Source organism: Mytilus galloprovincialis, chromosome 11 (genome assembly GCF_965363235.1).
Source record: "Mytilus galloprovincialis chromosome 11, xbMytGall1.hap1.1, whole genome shotgun sequence".
NCBI lineage: Eukaryota > Metazoa > Mollusca > Bivalvia > Mytilida > Mytilidae > Mytilus > Mytilus galloprovincialis.
Window position 1 is genome coordinate 50144750 of NC_134848.1, and position 23108 is coordinate 50167857.

At 31.6% G+C, this 23108-nt stretch overlaps 2 protein-coding genes and 1 long non-coding RNA gene across 3 annotated transcripts; all 3 read left to right on the forward strand.

Moving 5' to 3' along the window:
• The first annotated feature begins 485 nt into the window (after positions 1-485).
• Positions 486-7832, forward strand: LOC143052333 (uncharacterized). The gene is made up of 6 exons (XM_076225338.1): positions 486-636; positions 1464-1586; positions 2002-2205; positions 4367-4570; positions 5662-5856; positions 7009-7832. Exons 1-6 carry the CDS (start codon positions 558-560, stop codon positions 7086-7088), a joined length of 885 nt encoding a protein of 294 aa, XP_076081453.1. The 5' UTR covers positions 486-557; the 3' UTR covers positions 7089-7832.
• Positions 7833-11666: 3834 nt separating this feature from the next.
• On the forward strand, positions 11667-19231 carry LOC143051202 (uncharacterized). Its single transcript, XM_076224187.1, has 6 exons — positions 11667-11688; positions 12181-12275; positions 14828-14918; positions 16598-16716; positions 17599-17686; positions 18333-19231. Exons 2-6 carry the CDS (start codon positions 12231-12233, stop codon positions 18491-18493), a joined length of 504 nt encoding a protein of 167 aa, XP_076080302.1. The 5' UTR covers positions 11667-11688; positions 12181-12230; the 3' UTR covers positions 18494-19231.
• Positions 19232-21389: 2158 nt separating this feature from the next.
• LOC143051204 (uncharacterized) lies at positions 21390-22815 on the forward strand. The gene is made up of 2 exons (XR_012970643.1): positions 21390-21446; positions 22675-22815. It is a non-coding gene; the product is annotated as an uncharacterized LOC143051204 (long non-coding RNA).
• The last annotated feature ends 293 nt before the right edge of the window (positions 22816-23108 follow it).

The following is a 23108-nucleotide window of genomic DNA, read 5'->3' on the forward strand; positions in this document are numbered from 1 at the left end:
ACATCAAACGAATGGACAACAACTATTATAATCCTGACATGGTACAGGCATTTTTAAATGTAGAAAAAAGTGGATTGAACCTGTTTTTTTTTAGCGCTAAGCCTCTCACTTGTACGACAGTCGCATCAAATTCCATAAATACCTTAAAAATGTTAGGTTGTTCACGTTTCTACCCATGGAGTCAGTACATTACATTTTCATATATTATATATAATGAAAATTGTTTAAGCTGCTGAAATGTATATATTTTATACGATATGAATGAAAATAACATTAATATAAACATTAAGTATGTGCGCATGTGTCAAACATATTTTGTGCTAATTCGAACACGGGTTTGTTTACAAAGCGCATTAATGATGTCATTTTATTAGAATACATAGTTTACCACAACGAAAAAAAACATAAAAACATCGTTATATAATATTAACACTTATACAAAGTTGATAAATAAATCAAATATAATGCAATAATATTTTTTCAGCGATACAATGCTTATTAGAAAAATTATGTTTTTCGTCTTATTATAAAGAAGCTGTGTTAGAAGTGTCGTAGTAATGAATAAAAAAGAAACGTTATACTCTGGAAAAATAGATGGAAAAAGAAATGACAAATTATGCAGTAGTGAATTGCAAGGTATATTTGACTTAGATAGTGGAATGTTCAAGTTTGACACTTTTCCAAGAAATAATTTAAGCAGATAGATTTGTTTTGTTTTAAATTTGAAGATTTAAATGTTTTAAAGAATCAGTTTTAACAAGCTCAGTAGTCAGCACTCTTTGTGCTGACATGAATTATCATTGATATCGTTATATTTATAAATTAACTGTTTACAAAATTTTAAATTTTTTGAAATACTAAGGCTTTTCTACCTCAGGCAAATATTACCTTAGCTGTATTTGGCAACACTTTTAGGAATTTTGGATCTCAATGCTCTTCAACTTCGTACTTTATTTGGCTTTTTATAACTTTTTTTGGATTCGAGCGTCACTGATGAGTCTTTTGTAGACGAAACGCGCGTCTGGCGTATATATAAAATTTAGTCCTGGTATCTATTTTGTGAACGCTAAAAAAAATAGATTCGACTCATTGTTTAAAATGCTTGCAAACCGAGTAGTCCGGTCGAATATAACTTTCAACCATGACTATATAGAAATGTAACTGCAAATTTTACCTTTCAAAAAAACATAAGCATTTTTTTTTATTTTTCTGAACAATACCATAACTGATAACTATAATGAAATATTATTTTTCTTTAAATCCTCATTTCATTTTAAACGTCTTAATCATATCATTAGCTTTATAAAGGGCTTAATTGACCTAATGTTGCGTTGAAATAATTTCATACTTTTTTGGTCGATGTTAGTAACGCTGAAGTGGAGTTGTCTACCTAACAAAATAAGCAAGATAGAGTGTTAAACAGCAAAGTTATATGCGATTCCGATTCTTCATATCATTTGTAGATCATCGATCATTATTTGAATCGGACAATGAAAGCACAGCGGAAAGTAGTTCAAGTGACAGCCAAGATGAGGAAAATGGAAATGATAAATGGGATTTAAATGACACCATTCGTGAGAGCTTTGGTAAATTATTTATAAATCTTTGCAACATGACAAACATGGAGGAGTTCATATCACTTTGAAGCTATATGTTTGCTATTAACTTTATGGTCCAACAATTTGATACACTACGTTTTTTCAATCGTATTTGACTTTCCAAATTTATCGTCATACTCGTACATAATAACAACTACGGCAAAAACACACGTTGGTTTCATTGAAATAAATAAATGCATTTTTATACAGTTTTTTTTCGCTGCTAGGGCACTAATTTTATATATATAACACCAATAAAAGAATTAAAGACTTCGAACATCAAATTGGTGCAGGTACTTCTTTAATCGATGACAATTACTTTTAATCTTTTTCTCAATTGTATAAAAATATTTACCACAAATAAATATAAAAAAAATCTTTTTATATATTTCAATCATGTTAGCGCCAACAAGCTCTGTGGTTACGAATAGATGTACGAATTGCGGAAACAACATGCATCAGCAGCAAACATTTTGTGAAAAATGTGGCAACACGTCCAAAGTTGTAAATGTCGGTGAAATTAATACAACATCTGAATCGAAATTTGTTAGCCATGAAACCATATTAGGTACAGACTTCAGAGGAACAAATATTGGAAGTAGGACAGGTAAAACAAGTTCCCTCTTGTTGAATTATTCGACAATATTTTGTTTTGTTGTGCATAATTGTTTGTCGTATTTTAAAACTATTTCTATGATTATCAAATGTATTTTGTAATATACATTACGCGAGAAAACCGTCTAATATCGTGTTAAATAGTTGTTATTTTATAATCATAATGTCTGAAAACTTAATCAATGCATGTTTATAATTAATTCAGGTCCCTATGCACTTCTTTACATTTATTACGAACCCATACTGTTTTAATTGACAAATAATTTCATTCACTGATTGCTGAACACAAATATTTCCTAATCGTGACATTGATAAAGAACAAAGAAGCATTGACACGTGAAAAATAAATGAGTTGATAGAGAACTGTTTCATGCGTTTCCATTTATTTATCAAGCATTTGCATAACAGTTTTCAAGTTACTTGATATATTAATATGTTCAATTAACCGTATAGCAATTCAAACCAGAATTCAAAGTTTTGGTGTAATTACATATTCTAGAGGTCACGTGAATCAGCTTGGATACTAAAATAATACCAAAGATCTCTTAAAGTACATACTATCAATGACTCTTTCTTTTTGCAATTAAAAGATTTGGTTTTCTACTCTTCACACAAGTATTTCAAAACTACATGACAAATTGAAGAGTTTTGGTTCTGCTTTGTTTCACAAAAAAAGGAATGGCCAACGGAAATACAAATATATTGACCTTATGAGGTATAAATCCTAAGATGTAGAGGGTTGCCGCTCACAAGGATACTTTTAACCCGAGCCAAGAGTTCCAAAAAGGGAAGTTGGTGTCATCCATTCGTATCGTAACTACAATCATGTACCCTTTTCCCGTATGTTGATCTACCGAATTAGATTATTTACCGGGTTTGTGAAAACAGGACGAACACGACTGGTGCCACATGTGGAGCAGGATCGGCTTTATCCTCCAGAGTACCTGATATCACCCCCAGTGTTTGATGGGGTTCATGTTTCTCAGACTTTAGTTTTCCCTGTTGTGTTTGATGTAAATAAAGGCAACAGTAGTATACCGCTGTTCAAAACTCGTAAATCTATGGACAAAAACAAAATTGTGGTAACAAACTAAAACTGAGGAAAACACATTAAATATAAGAGGAGAACAACGACACAACATTAAAATGTAACATACACAGAAACGGACTAAGCAATAGACAAAATCCGATGAGAATAACAAATATAACATCAAAACCAAATACATGAATTTGGGATAGAAAAGTACCGTGACAAGTCTTATAGTAATGTGAATTCACACTCAAATATAAGAGAAAACAAACAACACAACGGAAACACAACGTTAAAATGTTACACACACAGAAACGAACTATAATATAACAACGGCCATTTTCCTGACTTGGTACAGGACATTTTTAAAGATGAATAATACAGTGATTGATAATATTGTATGTCTATTACTCTTTGTTTTTTGCCGCTAATATTCGACATATGAGTTTGAATGTCCCTCTGGTTTCTTTCGCCCCTCTTTTATTGACAATGTTAAGGTCACCAGTAATACATTAGCAAAACGGATTATATATGATAAGGGAACTATTACAGGTGCAAACAGGAGATTTAGACTTGAAGTTGCAATATTTGAAAAATTGGCCAAAATTTTATTTCAATAAATGTATTACACACAGAACAAAACGGCGTTAATAGATGCATACCATGTTTATTCAATGAGGGGGGGGGAGGCAATACCTTTTAGTTTTAACCTGTTCTGGCCCTTTTCAAGGTGTTGTTAACTGTTATTTGAGATCAATTAAGCTGTTAACTATTTTCAACCCACTTTGATAACTGTTATCAGTATTTTTGCAATTTTTGTTAACTGTTTTTGCCAAAATCGAGGTGTTAATATGTTAACGGACCCCCATGGCACCCTTTCATGTAAAAAAAATAATATACAAGTATACATATGTTCGAAAACAATGAAAAATAGCCGTAATTATAACAAGCCGTAATTATAACAATACTTTAAGTGTGAAGTGTTTTTCCTGTAATGATTTTTATTTCATGAATAATACAGTGATTGATAAATAATAAATAAAATGTTCAACTACGAATTAATACATTTTGATGCCGCCACCGTATTAAAATGTCCAACAATAGCACTTATGTTTGTTTTCAGTGTCAAAGATCGCATTGGCTGAGATTAGATGCAGGAATTGTGAGCACATCGTAAACCAAGATCAAATATTTTGTGATAAATGTGGCTATCAGCTTAAAATGGAATGCGTCGGAAACAAAAACGGAAAACCATGCGCTAAGTTGATCAGTAGCGCAAGCAAATTCTGTGCAGACTGCGGGACAGCAAATCTTGTAAATAAGCAAGGTACAACAAAGTTCCCATAATTGAAACATTTATTGATACTGTTTTGATCAATCTAAAGAGACAAAATGAATATATTTTATATGACGTTTCGATCTTCCAGTCCATACGATATTCAAGAGCTTGCATCTCCTATCATGATTTTCTGAATAGGTTGTTGCTGCTTACAAGGAAGTAAATGGTTCAAAGGGCCGTTTTGAAGTAATTTCACGGAATGGTTGGATGTTGGATAGCCAGTATAAAACATGTTTGACGACCAATATGTCATAGTGCATAACCACAATCTCGACCAATATTCCTTGAATGTAACGTTCCCTGAGACTTATCATCAAGTTTGTACGGACATGAATAGTATAATAGTACGTGTATTATGCGGTACATGATCTGTTTTCCTTCCATAACCTCTTAGATCAAGTCTGGTGCATGGTGGGCTTCTTAGTTTTCTATTTTGTGTATTGTAGACGGTTTGTCGTTTGGTAGTTTTCGTTTTTTTAATTTTGTCATGCCATATGCATATTTGTATTTCAAATCTAGTATTATAAGGTTTAATTTCGAAGCTGGTAGCACCAAGCTTTATAAGTTTTTTAAAGGACATACGTTTTAATCAACTCACTGGATATCACTTGTGTTAACATATAACAAGAATAACGATTATGATTTCGTTCCTTCTTTGTTCATGGCAGCATTTACTTGTATGAAATTTCAGTCTCAAAAAGCGTGGTTGAGAATAGATGTACGAAATGTGGGCACAGACAACATCAAAAGTTTTGTGATAAGTGTGGCTACAAGTTTGGAGCTGAGTGCATCTGAGACATAAATGGAATACCATGTTCTAAATTTGTCAGTAGTAATATAATATTTCCTTCCAAAGGCTCAGCCAACTCTCAATTTATGTTACAGTTTTTGAAGACTGTTAGTACATGAGTGTACCAATTGTTGCAGTGAATCTTTACTATAATACGTTAACTGGTACAAGTTGATTGTAAATCTACACTTCATGAAATTCTTTAAACCGTTCGAAAAGTAAGGTTGTAATTTCCGTAAGCAAAGTTGTTAAAGTGATAGTAATCAGTTATTTTGTAAATATGTTTCAGTGCCAACGAGCACATCGGTTAGAAATGGATGTAGAAGTTGTGGGCATGACATACATCAAGATCAAATGTTTTGTGAAAAGTGTGGATATAAGCTTAAAACTGTATGCATCGGGACAAATAATGGAAAACCATGCTCTAAATCTATCAGTATTGAATCACAATTCTGTGAAAATTGCGAAATAGAAAACTATTCAGGTAAAACAAATTTCCTTTAATTATAGTTTTTAGATACATGTAAGGAAAATCCACCTTTATTAGCTTACTCTTTTGTTACGTCATTATATGTATTGAGTAGTTAATATAGCGAAATTAATGAATTTGATACTTTGCTTATATTGAAACAGAAATAAAGTCGACTAACAGAATTTGAATTTGTTTTCACGCCGCGGGATTTAAATAGAGTCGAATAGGGGTTGGGTTTTCCTTTTGTCTGTCCTCCTTCTGGTAACTATAATTCTCTAAAGTGACAAAAAAAGTATGCAGAAAAACCATTATGACATAGTGAAAATGGATTTTCAAAAGGAATCTATTATGTCTTATTCATTTAAAAAAAAATATCAGTCAGTTTCGTGTTTTATGCACATACCTCTTCATATGTTGCATAAGTGACTGCAAATGGTATAAAATGTAATGATTATATACAAAATATCTAACTTGAAGTAGGAAATCTTAAATACAATATCATAAATAGTCCATTAGCCGAAGGTTTTAGATAAAGGGTTTATTTATAATTTGAAATCGGCTTTGAACTATCTTTCAGTAACTACAAGTATTGTAAAGTACGATTTTTGTTGTTTTTGTGATTTTGTTGTGCTGTGTGAAGATCCGATGAATTAAACTCTGGCTTACTGATTTCTACAGTTTGTTTTAATGATTTGTGTTAAACCATTTTCCGAGATAAGGAGAGTGTTGATAACTCACAGACCCATAGCAATATAAAAAAGGCAAGCTACGAAAAGATATAAGGGGGTTTGAAGAAAAGGAGGGAACTATTACAATGTTAACGGAGAGCATCAAAGTTCAAAACTTTCCATGGTAGTGACATTTTTGCACATTTGTTAGAAAATAAATATACCAAGTAGCACCTTCTCAAACCTGAGATAAATATAATTTAGAAGACACTTTTAATTTGTGCTCAAAGCTGTGAAAATATTAAGTTGTAACACTGTCAAAATATCACTGATGAAAAATGATGGACTAAACTTAACAAGTGTCGGTGATAAGTATTATTTGAACCATACATCAAATTCCCATGTGTTTTTCCATACGCACATTGACTTACGCATTACTGGCGTTATTTGGAACATAGATACATTAGCCTTTATACTTAAATCATACATTTTTCAGTGACAAAGAAGTCTCCGATGAAAAGATGTAAGAGATGTGGACAGGACAAATATGAAACCCAGAAGTTTTGTGATAACTAGAACACACCCGTGATATCACGGGTCCGTGACTGAATTAAAGTATATAACTATGCGCAAGCCTTATTTTAGTATTAGTATTGTCATCTGATAAAGTCATGCCGATTATAAGATACACAGTTTTTCTCTGCTTTCAAGTCTTTCTGTTTGAACCCGTCGAACTGAAACAATAATATTAATTATTTGGAAAACAAAAGGTCCTGGAATGGAGTATTTTTTAATCAACAGCATTGTCCTATATAAGTTATAAATAAAGTTGAATTCTTTGCTTCGCTGTTTTACGTCATGCCCACTAACAAATTGAAAACTGTACGGCTATACGCCTTATTTTTTAGTCCAGATTTTTAGTATTCGTATTGTTATCTTAGAAAGTCTTACTGATTAAAATACTACAATAGGTAACAATTTGACAATTTAGTAGTGTCAACCCTGTGGTTATGACGCGTGTATATAGCATATTAATCCTGAATACAACGTTTGGTGGTGCGCCTGTCAGATGCGGAACGTACAGATAAGGTAATAGGTAACAGGCGAATATACTATTGGTATCGGTAGCGGACTCGACCCGGAACTTCTTAATTATTGGCAATATTAATTACGTGGAAAACAAAAGGGCCTGGAGTGGTGTAATTTTTAATCTACACCTTTGTACTATATTAGTTATATATAAAGTTGAATTCTGTGATTCGTCGTTTTTACGTGATGACGGCTGACAAATTGGACCTCGTAATTTTAGTATTATAGATTGTGGATACGAGATTGGAGGTGTTTGCCTTGGAAAAATAAATGGAAATCCTTGCACTAAATCCATCAATTCTGTAACTAGATTCTGCTCAGACTGTGGTACAACAAACCCTGATTATAATATAGGTAAAGCTTAGTTTAATCGAAATATTACAATACTAGTATAATACAGCATCATTGAACTACTAAATGTTCATTTTAAAATATTTCTTATTTGAAAAAAAAACAACCTTAAAATATCATGTTCCAGTTTCATATTCATGGATGCCACATATGAGGCTGGATCTGCTTTACCTCGGAGTCCCTAATATTAGAGATTACCACGGTATATTGTTATATTTTTAGTGCTCAGTCTTTAGTTTTCTATGTTGTGTTTGGAATACTGTAATTTGTCTTTTTATCTTTTTTTAGCCGTGGCGTGGATCGTTCATTTAGACAAGAATTTGAATGTCCCTTTTGTATCTTTTGTCTACTTTTAAATAGAAAGTAAATTTAATATAAAAGTTTAGAACATCCATTAAGTATTACATAGGTTAAAATAAATATCCAAGCAACTGGTTGAAATTGGAAATCGAAGAGAAAATAATATTGTATATATAAAAAAAGAAGATGTGGAATGATTGCCAATGAGACAACTCTCCACAGAGACCAAAATGACACAGAAACTAACAACTATAGGTTACCGTACGTCCTTCAACAAAGAGCAAAGCCCATATCGCATAGTCAGCTGTACAAGGCACCGAAATGACATTGTAAAACAATTCAAACGAGAAAACTAACGGCCTTATGTTCTTCTTCATTGTATTTAATTTTCAAATATACAATTAAAATTTGTTTTCAAAAGTGTGTGTTGTCAAATCATCATAATTATGAAGAAGCACCAGCCTTATACAATATAGGTTATAAATCAGATGGTTTTCTCTTTTGAAATTTCACAATATTCACAATTTGATCTTAGCTGATGGATAAATGTTATATTGGCAAACATACAACATTTTCCTTCTTTACCTACATAAACTTTGCACTTTGAACAAATAGTGCCCCGTTCTACTTTGCAGTACATACATTTAGAAACTACTAGTATACTGAGTAATAATTCAGAATTATCTATCTAACGAGGTTGCATAAACGTAAAATAAGAAAAACATTATATTTCCCTAAATATTTACTATACTAATAATTATATAATACATTACCATGATATGGTCTCATTTTCTGACAATTTAGGAACCTTTACACTTGTCTTTAACCCTACTTTTCTTTTATATTCCGATTGAAATTATGTCACATCTTTTGTCAATGAAAAACGATTTAGGACATAAAGTTTTTTTTCTATAAATAATAGGAACGTGGAGTAAACGTCAATGTGTCAGCATAGAGAACTTTCTCGGACACTTTTGTTCACCCCGTTAAGTAATAGTGTTCGTGATGCCCAATCTTTCGTTTTATGTGTATTGTCTTGTTATTGTTATTAGTCTGATGGTTTATATTCGTTTTTCTCACGTTGTTGTCTAGTTGGCATTGTACAGAAGATTTTTGATTGGCTCTCGATTTTTTTACATTTTTCATGACTTTAATTTTCTTAAAGTTCATTGCTTATCTATGGTAGATGTTATTGTATTTGTCAAACAGGTGTTTTATTAAAAATATGATCTTCATAACACGGACAAAGATATAAGGTTGCACTTTGTAATTACAACTGTTTCCCAAACCACGCCTCTTTTGGGGGGGGGGGGAATAGCATATTCATAGATAATTAATTTTGCTTATTTACTGGTTCCCAGTTCTGATCTGTAGGTTGCATATCATAGAGATATAACCTGGGAATGTTACGTTACCAGTAACTATACTTGTGAATATTGTTTATATTGATATCTGTGGTAACTCTACAGTCGAGGTAGGGATAGTTAATACATTTTATGTTAGTTTAAACTCTATCAAGTTCGGGTCATATACACGTTGAAAATATGCCGCACAGCCCTATATTTTGACCTTTGAAAAAAATAGGAGGGCATATGAACTTTCCATTTTAGGATATAATTTTTTTTTCAAGACTTCATAGTAAAAGTGGTACAGTTTTAGTCATATTAGGAGTTCCTATGGGGAAACGTATTGCCGATATTTACAGAAATGCAACCTATCAGCCTACTAAATTACGAGTGGTGAACGCATATTACATACGCATTTTGTTCTTATATTTCTGAAAGATGGATCATATTTAAGTATATATCGATGATATTTATTACAGTATTTTTCTATTACCAGTGTACAATAAAAACCACTCAAAACGTGCTGGTGAGGAAAACTACTCTGTACCAAGTGATCATGAAGTGTCAATAATGAGATTAGTGTCAATGGGATTTAGCAGGGAACAAGCAATAGAGTCTTTGCAATCTACTGTAAGTTTAGAATAAATAATTTTAACAAGTTAAATAATTTAGGAAATATAACATATGTTTTTTTTTCTGAAATAAACGCTTGATATTTGTTTTAAAAAACTATACTAACTTAAGTGCGCTGTCTGTCACGATCTTAAATAAACCATGAAAACGAAAGGACGTGTTTTCTTATTCCATGGCTTTTTGCTGATTCTTTTAAAACCCACGGCAATTTCATCAACACTTTTTTATCATGAGACGATCAAGTTATTGATGGCTTCGGCAGTAGTGAGCATCATATGTATTTCTTCGAATCTGTGAGAATAATCTTTAAAAGCAAATATTTTTATCTTGGCTCAGATAAGAAAAATACAGTACAATATGTAGTTAACATATAATCGTTGTTGTCTACTGATAACGATTGCAATTTATTAGGGTAAATATCAAATCGGTATTTTCCGTAAAGGTATAACTTGACTAAATCACAAAAAAATGCGCGTATAATTCAAAGACTGTTGCAACGCAACAAATTTAATTTCACAGGTCTGTATGATAATAACAACTATTGCGCTAGAATCTAAATATTAGTTTTCATTCTTGGCTGATGTGGAAGGTATATTTAAAAAAAAAATTGATGATGTGTTTCTACTTTCTTTTAAAATACTAATTATACAATTGCTTCCATCCACTTCGTTTGAACTTTGATGGATGGTTGTCTCATTGTCAATCATACCACATTGCTTTATCTTAAGGTCAAGTAACAGTAAATGAACTATGTCACAGATTTCAGTAAAATTTTGCATACAACGCTGGCTCGGTCAACTACAACTGAAATGCATTTATTTCATTCATTTATCATTTGAAATATTATTTATTGAATTCTAACAAAATTAATGAACATTCGTATAAAAAAATTGTCAGTTGCAGTTCAAAGAGCCAAGGTTGTATGCAAAATTTTAGCAATATCTGACACATAGCCAATTAACTGTTCCGTGACCTTAATGAGGTAAAGATATTGATACTGTGGTATCAAATTTGTTGTTTCCATCAGTTAGCATTCTTTAAACCAACATTTCCTTTTGCTTTTACCTCACAATTTTAAATCTGATTTTGTTCAAATCATATTTTCTATTCTGCTTTTTTTACGTTTTAATGTAGGGAGGAGATGTAGAAAAGGCTATAGAAAAGATTCTAAGTCTACATGATTATGATAATAACGTGTTAGGGACAACATCAAAAGTTCAATGAAGGATAAAAAACTTAATTCACATAGTTTTTTCACTGACCCCCTCACCCCCCTCATAACTTAATTTGGGAAAAATTGATTGACCCATATGGATATATGTAAAAATCAATGTCGGATAACCAAATCTTGCAGCAGTTCAACCCCACCCCACCGCCAAACTATTTGAATTAAGTTTTTTATCTTACATTGATCTTTTGATGTCGTCCCTTAAGAAAGAAGCCACCAATATCCGCAGGTAAATAAAAGACAGGCCAATGCACGAAATTAAAGTTGGAGGAATACTTGTCTAAATATCGATTGATTTACTATAAAACATAAAGTTTCTCTGTAGTATAGCACTGACTGTACCATTTTAATGCAAGTCGATATCTTATACGTAATAGTATTCATCAAATTATGTTACTTCACGGTCTCATGGGACCTTATCCCCTTTTTTCCCTCAGTTTTAGTTTGTAAACCGGATTTGTGTTTTTCTCTAAATCGATTTATGAATTTCGAACAGCGGTATACTACTGTTGACTTAATTTATAAGATTATTTTAATAGAAGTAATAGAGCAATCTTTTTTCAAAAAGTACGAAAATTTAAGTTTAACGGTTGATATCAAAATGACACTTCAAATAATTAAGTGCAATAATGGTTATCAAAGGTACCAGGAGTATAATTTAGTACGTCAAAAAAGATTAAAAAAAATTAGCACCATGTGATCTAATTACTTCTTTTTTCAGCACATTTCAAATCAGATATAAAAGACGAGTCGGTTAGGACATTGACATCAATGAGATATACTAGGAAGCAAGCAATTGGCTCTTTGAGTCGCTCTGTAAGATTAAAACAAATAATTCATACTAATAGCTATAGATATTGCATTAGAGATTTTGTGACCATGGATTTGATGTTTCGATCTGCAATTGATTCATTTACGGGAACATGTATATGATAGAAAAATATACAGCGAATAGTGAACCCTTTCTTCATGATTATATTTAAGCATTAGCAAGTCAATCTGAGTAATGTGCTTCGGGCCAGTTGCAACTAATTTACATGTGAATTCTATGTTTCGAACGGTTAAACAAAAGTACAATCTCTCGCTAAAAGCATGTGTGATCTAATGAGTAAAGCCTTTTTCAAATGTTTTTTTTATAGTTTGTTCTTATGTTGCGCTGTTTCGTCGCTGTCGGTGTAATATCACCATTGATTTCCCCCTTTTAGTCTGTGTTAAATTTTCACTTTCCCCAAAAAATTGAATTGGTTGCAAATAAAGAAATACATGGCATGAGTAAAGTTTCATCCTGCCAAGTACTTTAGACAAAAATTCACATGACAGTTCATTGCATACAAGAATAAAGCATTCACTGGAAGTTAACCAATCAAATGTTCACCTCTTTTTTTTTTATATCTGTGTACACACTCAAGTTTCCAAAATATTCTATAGAAACACCAACTACAAAAATATTGATGCTTTGAAATACCTTAGATATATATTTATGACCAAGATTTGTTTTACAGCGATAAAATGTATTATTATTTCTTTCCTACAAATTACTGTAAATTTCAAGGGAATATTTTTTTCGACCCTTTCTCGTATGCAACCAGATGTGACGTACTATGATTTGTTGGTATTACATTTTTTTGTTGAATGAACTGAATGTGACTTTTCCTTTTTGTAATACTGATTTTTTTCAAGCATTACTTTCAAGTTTTGTCATAATCCTTTCGGCAGTTTGAGAAAAATCTAATATAATGTAAGACAACATCTACAGGGATTCGAGCAAAATTTCTCCACAATCTACATAGAGCCTCATCATGATATTATAGTTTGGACCAATAAGTGATCAAACATTTATATCAACTGCCTACACAACGTTGAATATGATACAAAATATGACTTACGTTTGATAAATACCACTAATAAACCTCTGTGTCGTCATTATAAGGTCCTTTTTTGTCCATTTATAACGAAATTGAAAATGATCATGGGGAATATGTCAAAGAGACAACATCTCGACCAAAGACCACACAACAGCCGAAGACAATCAGTGGGTCTTCAACGCAGCGAGAAAATCCCACACTCGGAGGTATTCCGCAACTAACCCTTGAATAAAATTGTGTACTATTTCAGTGAAAATGAACGTCACACTAAACTGCAAAACATACAAATGAACTAAAATTAAAAATTATGCAATGCTAACAAAGGTCAGAGGCTCCTGACTTGAGATAGGCGTAACAATGCGGCGGGGTTAAAAATGTTTAGTGAGATCTTAAAACCCTCCACCTTACCTATATTAAATGTTGAATTAAGAAACAGATAGCAATACTCACAGTAATCTCATTTTAAAAGAAGCCCGAGTCCGATGTAAGAATAAGTAACGAAAGAAAATAAGCAAAATTACATTTGATTAATTAACAAATTGTGACTTGGATGGAGTGTTATCTCATTGGCACTCATACCACATCTTCTTATATATATAGTAAGGAAAACAATTGAAGCTATTAAGACTTGTTTTTAATCAGATAATCATTGCATAGAATTGTATAAGATATAGTATTAAGATAATAAGCAATTATGTTGTTCACACTAGGCGATATATCATTTAATTGAATATTTAAAATTATCTTGCTGAAGCTATGTGCACACATATTCATGTATTGCTGCTAGCACTATTATATGCACGATTTCTGTATATGATATATGACAAGTTATCAAAAAGTAAAAACACAAAAATACTGAACTCCGAGGAAAATTCAAAAAGGAAAATCAAAAATCAAAAGGCAAAATCAAAAGTCCAAACACATCAAACGAATGGATAACAACTGTCATATTCCTGACTTGGTACAGGCATTTTCTAATGTAGAAAATGGTGGATTGAACCTGGTTTTATAGCTAGCTAAACCTCTCACTTGTATGACAGTCGCATCAAATTCCATTACATTGTCAACGATGCATGAACAAGACAAACATACTCAAAGAGTAAAAATGTCAAAAATAGGGGTACAACAGTCAATATTGTGTTATCATCTTAATATCACTACATAAACAACAAATGTAACAAAGTAGCACAAAAAGGCATACATCAAATTTAACATTCTCATTTTGCTTTTCTTATACGGCTGAATTTATCTATGGAAAGTCTACCCATAAATGAAAGAAGGTTTTCATTACTGGTGTAAAATTGCGCGTTTGAAATTCGCACAGGTAGACATAAAAATAATTTATCAAGTGGATGCTTTCAAAGTCTTAGAATGTTCATATGCATATTTATATTTAGATATAAATAAGGTTCAAAATGTTCAAACGGTGTTTTCCCTTGCTTTTACCTCACATTTTAGATATAAATATAATATTGTTCAAAGCATATTTTCTTCTTAATATAGAGAGGAAATGTAGAAAAGGCTATAGACAAGATTCTTCGTCTACCTGGTTCTGATGATAACATGTTAAGAAAAAAACCACTATCATCCAAAGGTAAATATTTAGATAAGTAATTGTCAGAGGAAAAAAACCCTAATAAAAGTTTGAGGAATGCTTGTTTAAATATCGAAAGATAAACTATAAAACATAAAGTAAGTCCATTCATAAAATATGTATATTGTCAACGGATAAGGAAAACCCGAAGGATCTAACAAATCATGCACGAGGAAAAATATGAGCTTTATAGCGAAAGATGTAATTTAAATTGGGCTTTACTCCTCTCTGTATGTTTACAGTTAGTTAAAGAAAAGGTGTGATAAACATACGTTTTTTTTTTATAATTGTGGCTCATTTATAATGTCCTAAGTTTAGACTGACGTCCATTTTCTCTTAACAATTATACATGATCGTTAAGAGGCAATCTGAATCCCGCCTCCGTGTGCGGGATTTATCGCTGCATTGAAGACTGATGGCCATGGGCTATTTTCCTGCGCTTGGTTTTGGGTTGTCACTTTAACACATTTCCCGTTTCCATTTTCAATTCATTACTCTATATAATAACTTACCAGATATAAGTATTTATATTCTAATAAACTCTTACATAACAATTTGCTGTACGCCTTCAATTTTCCTCATTCGCTATTGAACGATGTAATTTCTCTCATAAATATATCAAATGATTTACATTTGTACTTAAGATGTCAATCACATCCAAAAAAAATAAAAATACTTCGGCATGGTATCTATATAACAATTTAGTTAGCAATGAAAACAGTTAACTAATAGGTGTGTTTTCATCATTATGGTTATCTGTACTATAGCACTGACTGTACCATATTAATGCAAGTCGATATCTCATATGGTATATCATTCAACAAATTATGTTACTTTACGGTTATATGGGATCTTATATATTAACAAGATTATTTTGATAAACATAATAGAGCAACCTGTTTAAAAATGTAAGACAATTATTTCGACAGTTGATATTAAAATTAATTATCCGCGTAAGACAATTCAAGAAGTTGAGTACAATAAAAAAGTTCAGTTGATAGCACCATTTGAAATAATTCCATATTTTCATGTATTTCATGCATGTTCAGGACGAGAACAATAAATACAATAGGTAGGTCTTGTCATATTAGAGGCAATCTGGGATGATGACTGCCACTGGAAAATTGAGGGTATTTTTGATAGGGACAGAAATTTTGCCTTGCAACAGGTTACCTACGGACCCACCAAAGAGATGTTGCAAGGTTTCTTAACGTTCAAAGAGCGTGGTACTCTCTTTATAAAAGGCATCGGATTTAACGTCCCCATTCTGACCGGACGTGACTGCGAACTTGATACATCCCGTACAGCCAAACGGACGCCCCACTTCAGCAAGCGTTTTACTGTTGGTCGTGAGAGTACCAAGTGACCATATTTGGTTTCCCCAGTCACCCTTGGAGGATATAAAAGTTGAAAAGCCGTCTTTACCAAATTTTGAATACAATAAAAATTTCTATATGTAGCATCATTTGATCCAAATTCTTGTTTGTTCACAACCCCAATCAGATATACAAGTCGAAATGTCGTCTTTACTATCAAATTACCACTCGGTTATGACTTTTTTGAGGAAATTTAACGTCTCCTATCAAAGTCATTTATTAGAGTCGGGTACTTTAGTTAAACAAATGAAATGATTATTTCTATTTGAAGCACCTTTTTATCCAAATACTTATCATTTTCAGCACAATACCTATTAGACATGACAGTTGAAAAGTCGCCTATACCAAGTTATGACTCGGTTATGAAATTGACATCAATGGGATATACAAGGAAGCAAGCAGTTGACTCATTAAGAAGCTCTGTAAGATCAAAACAAATAATTCACAATACTAATGTTCTTCGGGGCAGTTTCAACTCATTTATTGTCGAGCCTGTGACTTTTGTCGAAAAAGCGAGACAAAGCGATCCTTCGTCCCGTTGTCGCGTCCGTAAAACCTCGCCCTGTAGTTACAGTTTTTAAAAAAATGATAACTTTCTCAAATTTACGTGGTTTTGTACTAAACTTGGTCAGAAGCTTGTTTATGATTAAAAGCTAGTATCTATAAGGATATTTTGAAAAAAATCATACTTTTCGTGTTTCTTTATATTACTTATAAATAGGATTAGTTTTCATCCAACGAGCATTACATACAGGCTGCACTTTACATTTTTAGCCATGGCGTTGTCAGTTTATTTTCGATTTATGAGTTTGACTGTCCTTCTGGTATCTTTCGTCCCTCTTTTACGCACCAAAGTATGCATGTAGCCAAGTGTAATCAATTTACTAAATTTAAAAAAAAATGGAACATATAAAGACATGAACTGCACACATCATACTTTCTGATAATGTTGAACGGTACATGTAGTGTTGAGTTCATCAGACATCAGATCGAAGGTTGGATGCTAAGCATTCAATTTACGCAATAAGCATAAAGATTATATGGTTTCCTTAAATTGCTTACATCCACTTCGTTTGGACTTTGGTTGATAGTTGTATCATAGGTAATCATACTAAATCTCCTTATTCTTATACTGTAGGTAAACATATTGATAATGTGGTTTCAATGTTTTGTTTGTCTTACCATAGGTAGCACTCGTAATGCCGAGTTTTCCCTTGCTTCTTCATGTCAATTTGAAATTTATTTTTGGTCAAATCATATATTCTATTCTGCTTTTTTTTGTTTTTCTTTACGTTTTCATTTAGGGAGGAAATGTAGAAAAGGCTATAGAATGGCTTTTAAGTCTACCTGATTATGATGACAACCTGTTAGAAAAACCATCACCAACCACAGGTAAATAAAGAAAGTGTGCCTAATTTCATCGAGTTTGAATTAGAAAATTAACTGATTTCTTTTTACTTATAGAATAAATTAAAAAAAAAAAAACAACCTTTTACTCTTAGTAATTTTTATAAGCCTTTATCGAATATCGAGACCCTCCTTTAAATCTCTTATGTGTGTCTGACTTCAATACATCAATGGGTTGCAATTTAGATGTCTAGTTCATGTATATAAATGAACATATGATACAAAATCGATAAAACGGACACATATATGTGAATTATACGAATGATGTGTACAAAATAATAAGGCATATTTTCTAGACATCAATTTAGATAGATAACAATTAGCTTATTGGTGTATGTTTTCATTATTGTGTTGTTTTGTGTTAAGCTCTGACGGTTCCATTTTAATGCAAGAATGCGGAATCTAAAATAGAATAGTATTCATAAAAATTATAATTTACGGGCATATTAGACCCTGTACTAATTAATGATATAATTGTAATAACCTAATAAAGTAATCAAAAGTTTAAAGAAATCAACGCCCGCCATCAAAGTCAATAATTTGAGTCAGACACCTGATTGAAATGATCAAAATAAATTCTATAAAAAATATTCTATATGGAGCACCATTTAATTAAAATTCTTTTTTTCAGCACAATTCCAATCAGATATGAAAGTCAAAAAGTCGTCTTTACCAAGTTATGACTCGGTTATGAAAATGGGATATACACGTAACCAAGCAGAAGATTCTTTGAGAATATATGTAAGATTAAAGCAAATAATTCACAATAATAGCTACAATTGTATTGCATAAGAGTTCTTATGACCATATATTTGATGTTTTGATCTGAAATTGTTTTCATTTTCGAGAACATGTGAATGAAAGAGAAGGTAATCCTTTCTTCATGCTTAAAAACAACCGTCGGCGAGTCCAACTGTCAAATGTGCTTCGTGGCAATTGCATCACATTTATGGGAGTGGTTGTTTAGAACTGCGAGACAATTGTGAAATACCTTCCTAAAACATGTTTATAGTCATTCCTTACAATTAGAAACTCGACATTTTTATAAGCCGAGAGCACTTTAAGATGTTCTATAAGACGATATATGAGATATAAGATTCAAGTTTGCTAAAGGGAGATAACCGAAACTAACACCAAGATAAAAGAAAAACTACACATGTATACACACTCTAGTTAGTAAATATTTATTTTATAATAGCTGCATTGTATATGAACCAAGTTGTACTTTTCAGCTTGGAGAACTGGGATTGTTACAAAAACAAGTCCAGAAAGACCATGAGGCAGAAAACAATATCTATCTATAATCTGTTTTAACCAAGCAATCAATCGATAATGATAATTATAATTGATATCTATGATAATGATAAATTATAGTACTATTAATTATGCCTTATTACATGTATTAATTGTCTTTATAATGCCTTATTAATTGTGTCATGGTTTTTGAAAGAAAAAGATGACAATGATGAAATTACGAAACAACTAGAGGGAATCATTTCAAATGATATTATCAAACATTTGTTATTTGGAAACAGTGCAATGAACATCAATTATTGTTTGTATTTCGTAGGGTAGCAGTGTTACTGACACAAATTCAATTTATTCTTTATTAATATTTTTAGCACCATTCCAAACACGATGGAAGAATCAACCCTCATTCATATTTAGTAACGAGTCGGTAATAGAGATTATGTCTCTGGGATTTACGAGGGAACAAGCTATAGACGCTTTGACATTTTCTGTAAGTTATAAACGCTGGTTTTAATAAAGAAGAAAAGTCCGAATTTATTATACTGAAAATAATAATTATAGCAATGACAACACAATATCAAAACATTTTTGACAAGTTTGCAGACATTCAACAGATATGTTTAGTCACTGTGTCTAGTATTGTTCGAGATATCAATTAATCAATCAATTAGTGAGTTTACAGTTTAACTTAAGGTATAGTTGATTGTTTTTTGTTTTTCTGTATTCAAGTTTTGTTCAATTTGTTTTGGAACTGCACTTGTTTTTGCATTTTTTTTTTTATTACGTCGCCCGATTACGAATAGCGGTCAATATTAGAGACTTTGCTTATTTTAGTTCACCAGAGGCGCATTTCGATAAATACAAAAACGAAATTGGACAGCATTGAACCTTAAATTTAATGATTCGTTTTATAAATTCTATTCCTACGAACTTGCTTTCAGTATCTGCGAGCATTTCTGATACAAAGTAATTTTGCTTTTTTTGTACTTTTATATGCTTTCGTTATCTATTACTAGCTTCTAACAGTTGCTTCGTTTTTATCTTGTTTAATTGATTATAAGTTCGTTCAAGTCACAGATGATTTAGTTTCTGGATAACATATTCGCAACATTTTAAGATAAAGGGAAATCTAAATCTTGACATAAATAATAGACATGAATATATTGTTGAAGAATAGTTGATGTCCTTTAGATGTACAACTGTCTTTTTACAGACGAATTTAATTTTAAAAGTCTTACTAATCTTTTGAAAAATTATTTGTCGATTCGGAGAGAATTAAAGCTTGACGTATTGTATAAAACGTGTTTACTGTAAAAGATTATTTATAGACTTTAAAAGTGTGTTTTTGTTTGTTAAAAGATGCAAAAGAATTTGGGATATTGTGGTATTGAAATCTAGCTTTATATCTTTGTTTTCATAGAAAAATTGTGTTAACAGCGCAGAATATGTTTGAGAAAGATTTTACAAATACGTAAAAAATGAAAGAATAAACCAAGGATAAAATAATAAAAAAATGTTAAGGTCAGAGTAATGACAGCACCGTGTGGTACCTTAGATGATTTTGGGATTTTTTTTTGGAATATTTGGTCCTCAATGCTCTCCAACTTGGTATCTTATTTGTGCTTTTTTACATTTTTGATTCGAGCGTTACTGACGAGTCTTTGTTGAGGAAATGTTCGTCTGGCGTACACAACTTGAATCCTGGTATTATTGATGAGTTTCTTTTTGATAAAATGATGAAAGCACAAAATATAACGCCACAATGAGCAGCATTGTTAACCGAGACTAAAAGCATGTGCTACTAACATGTAAGCAATTTCTGTCATTAACCAATTTATTGCATGCATCGTAAGGTTGTTTGCCGTAATTTGAAAAAAGCGAGAAAAATAACACGACTTTACTTCATTCAATGACAAATACTGTGGGTTCATTTTTATTCCTTGGAGACAAATTTTAGTGGCTTTCTTTAGTTCATGTGAATCACGAATTTTAATGTTAAACGAAATAAAATATCCACGACTATATATTTTTTTATTATTCCTAAAAAAATGATCTCACAAAGACATATGAATCCTCAATTTTTGTAGTAAGCTTTGACATTTTGTAATACTGAACGAAGTCCAGAAAGTCTATGTGAACCGTTTGAAGAGACACAGTTTCTATATTAAATGTAGATAGCGTTGTTTCCCAAACTTCAACTACAAAAAAGTATATTTGTTCAAATTTGTTAAACATGTCAATCCCTAAATGCCAAGTCTTTGATTTAATTATGGTAATATAAATCTTAACTGCGTTTTTAAACGCAGAATTTTCAGATAATTGCACGAGTTAACCCCAAAAGTACGTCCACTGCTCAACTGCCTTAATTATATTTTCATTTAACATGTATATTGAAATCAATGTAATAAAGAAATTGATTTGAAGTTATCTTTCATGTTTTGTCACCCTTATCATAATGATGTAACAGTAAAAAAGAAAGTAGAATTTTTCGAAGGTAAATATGAACATTGCCAAACTTTTTAGCATAAAAGGATAGTAGCTTGATGTTTTCAAGATCTTCAGATAAATAGCATTTTTCGTTATAAACTTCTAATGTATAAAATATAATGGCCTCCTAAAGAACTGAACCCCTACTTATATTTTTCATTGGCATAGTATTCAAACCAATAGATCATATTTGAAGAAATAAAATTAGCAAATTTTTATGATATACATACTATTAACACAAACCCACAGTTTTCTGTATTTTGAGATAAAAGTGTTCATCAGTTAGTTTTATTTTAGTTTTCTCTATGGTCGGGTGTTTTCTCTTTGACACATTCCCCATTTCCATTCTCAATTTTATTTGACATGATTCTGTTAGCAGACACACGTGATAATCAAAATATGTTAACAACAAAGATAAGAACGATTACTGACGCAAGTAACGATCATTATTTAATTATTTGATGGATGATTTGAGTAAATTGATGTCGACAATTGTTTGCTAGATTGAAACGTCAACCTAGGATTCAAATTATTCAAAACTATTGACGGGTGTATTTAAATGAATTCACTACAATTTCCAAAGTTTCACCTGAAAAAGATATATTTAAAGGTAGAATAATTTGTTCAGCTAGTTTGATAGATGGCAATTTCAAATCATAATTATATAGATATTAGATGATGTGCTGTAAGTGCCAATGAGACAACTCTCCATCCAAGTCGTAATTAGTGAAAGTAAACCATTATAGACCTTCAACACGGAGACTTGGCTTACATCGAACAACAAGCTTTATAGGGCCCCAAAACTACTAGTATAAAACCATTCAAACGAGTAAACCAACTAACATCTTTTTTTCACCAGAAGATCAATTATTAGTATAAGAGTTTCGTTAAGATTTAAAAACAAGAATGTATAGAAGAGAAACACTTGAATCAGGAAAGTCTTACCCTCCCCGAGATCTTGAGTTCATTCCAGGTTTTTGATGGGGTTCGTGTTGCCTAATCTTTAGATTTCTATGTGATGCTTTGTTGATTTGTTCGTCTTTTCGTTTGGCATTGTCAGTTTTTCCTCGACTTTGGAGTTTTGAATGTCCCATTGACCGCTTTTTTGATAATCTTTATCAATATTCCTATTGGATATTTATCTCATTTTGTAAAACTGATCCCTGATTTCTTCTGTCAAGTATGTCAAATTTACATCAACGTATACCTTATGTATAATTGTTTTCTAAATTCAGAGGCAGAAGAAATTACAGATTCAGATTTTGTTGAAATACAAGATTCAGACGAAGAAAACCCAAATTCAGACGAAGAAATTAAAGATTTAGACGAAGCAGTAATTGATTACTTTTCTGCGCCAAAGACACATTTATTACCAGGTGATATATATAATTACATAGGAATTCAATCGAAAATACACATTCGTTGAATACGACTTGAGTAGTTTTAAGATTTTAATTTCTCTTTGACCAAATAAAGGCAGTAGTATACCGCTGTTTGAGATTCGTAAATTGATTGAGAAAAAAAAAACGAATCCAGGTTACAAACTATAACTGAAAATATAAGAGGAGAACAACGACACAACAGAAACACAAGATTAAAATGCAACACACACATAAACGATATATAACAAATCAAGGAACAACAAATATCTTTAGTATTGATATAAGGT

Excerpts from the sequence above, each read along its gene's own strand:
- LOC143052333 (XM_076225338.1), top strand. The coding sequence starts at position 558 with ATGAATAAAAAAGAAACGTTATACTCTGGAAAAATAGATGGAAAAAGA. Across the intron at positions 637-1,463 it reads ATGCAGTAGTGAATTGCAAG|ATCATCGATCATTATTTGAA; the intron begins GTATATTTGACT and ends TATCATTTGTAG. Across the intron at positions 5,857-7,008 it reads CGAAATAGAAAACTATTCAG|TGACAAAGAAGTCTCCGATG; the intron begins GTAAAACAAATT and ends TACATTTTTCAG.
- LOC143051202 (XM_076224187.1), top strand. The coding sequence starts at position 12,231 with ATGAGATATACTAGGAAGCAAGCAATTGGCTCTTTGAGTCGCTCT. Across the intron at positions 12,276-14,827 it reads TTGGCTCTTTGAGTCGCTCT|AGAGGAAATGTAGAAAAGGC; the intron begins GTAAGATTAAAA and ends TTCTTAATATAG. Across the intron at positions 17,687-18,332 it reads AAAACCATCACCAACCACAG|CACAATTCCAATCAGATATG; the intron begins GTAAATAAAGAA and ends TCTTTTTTTCAG.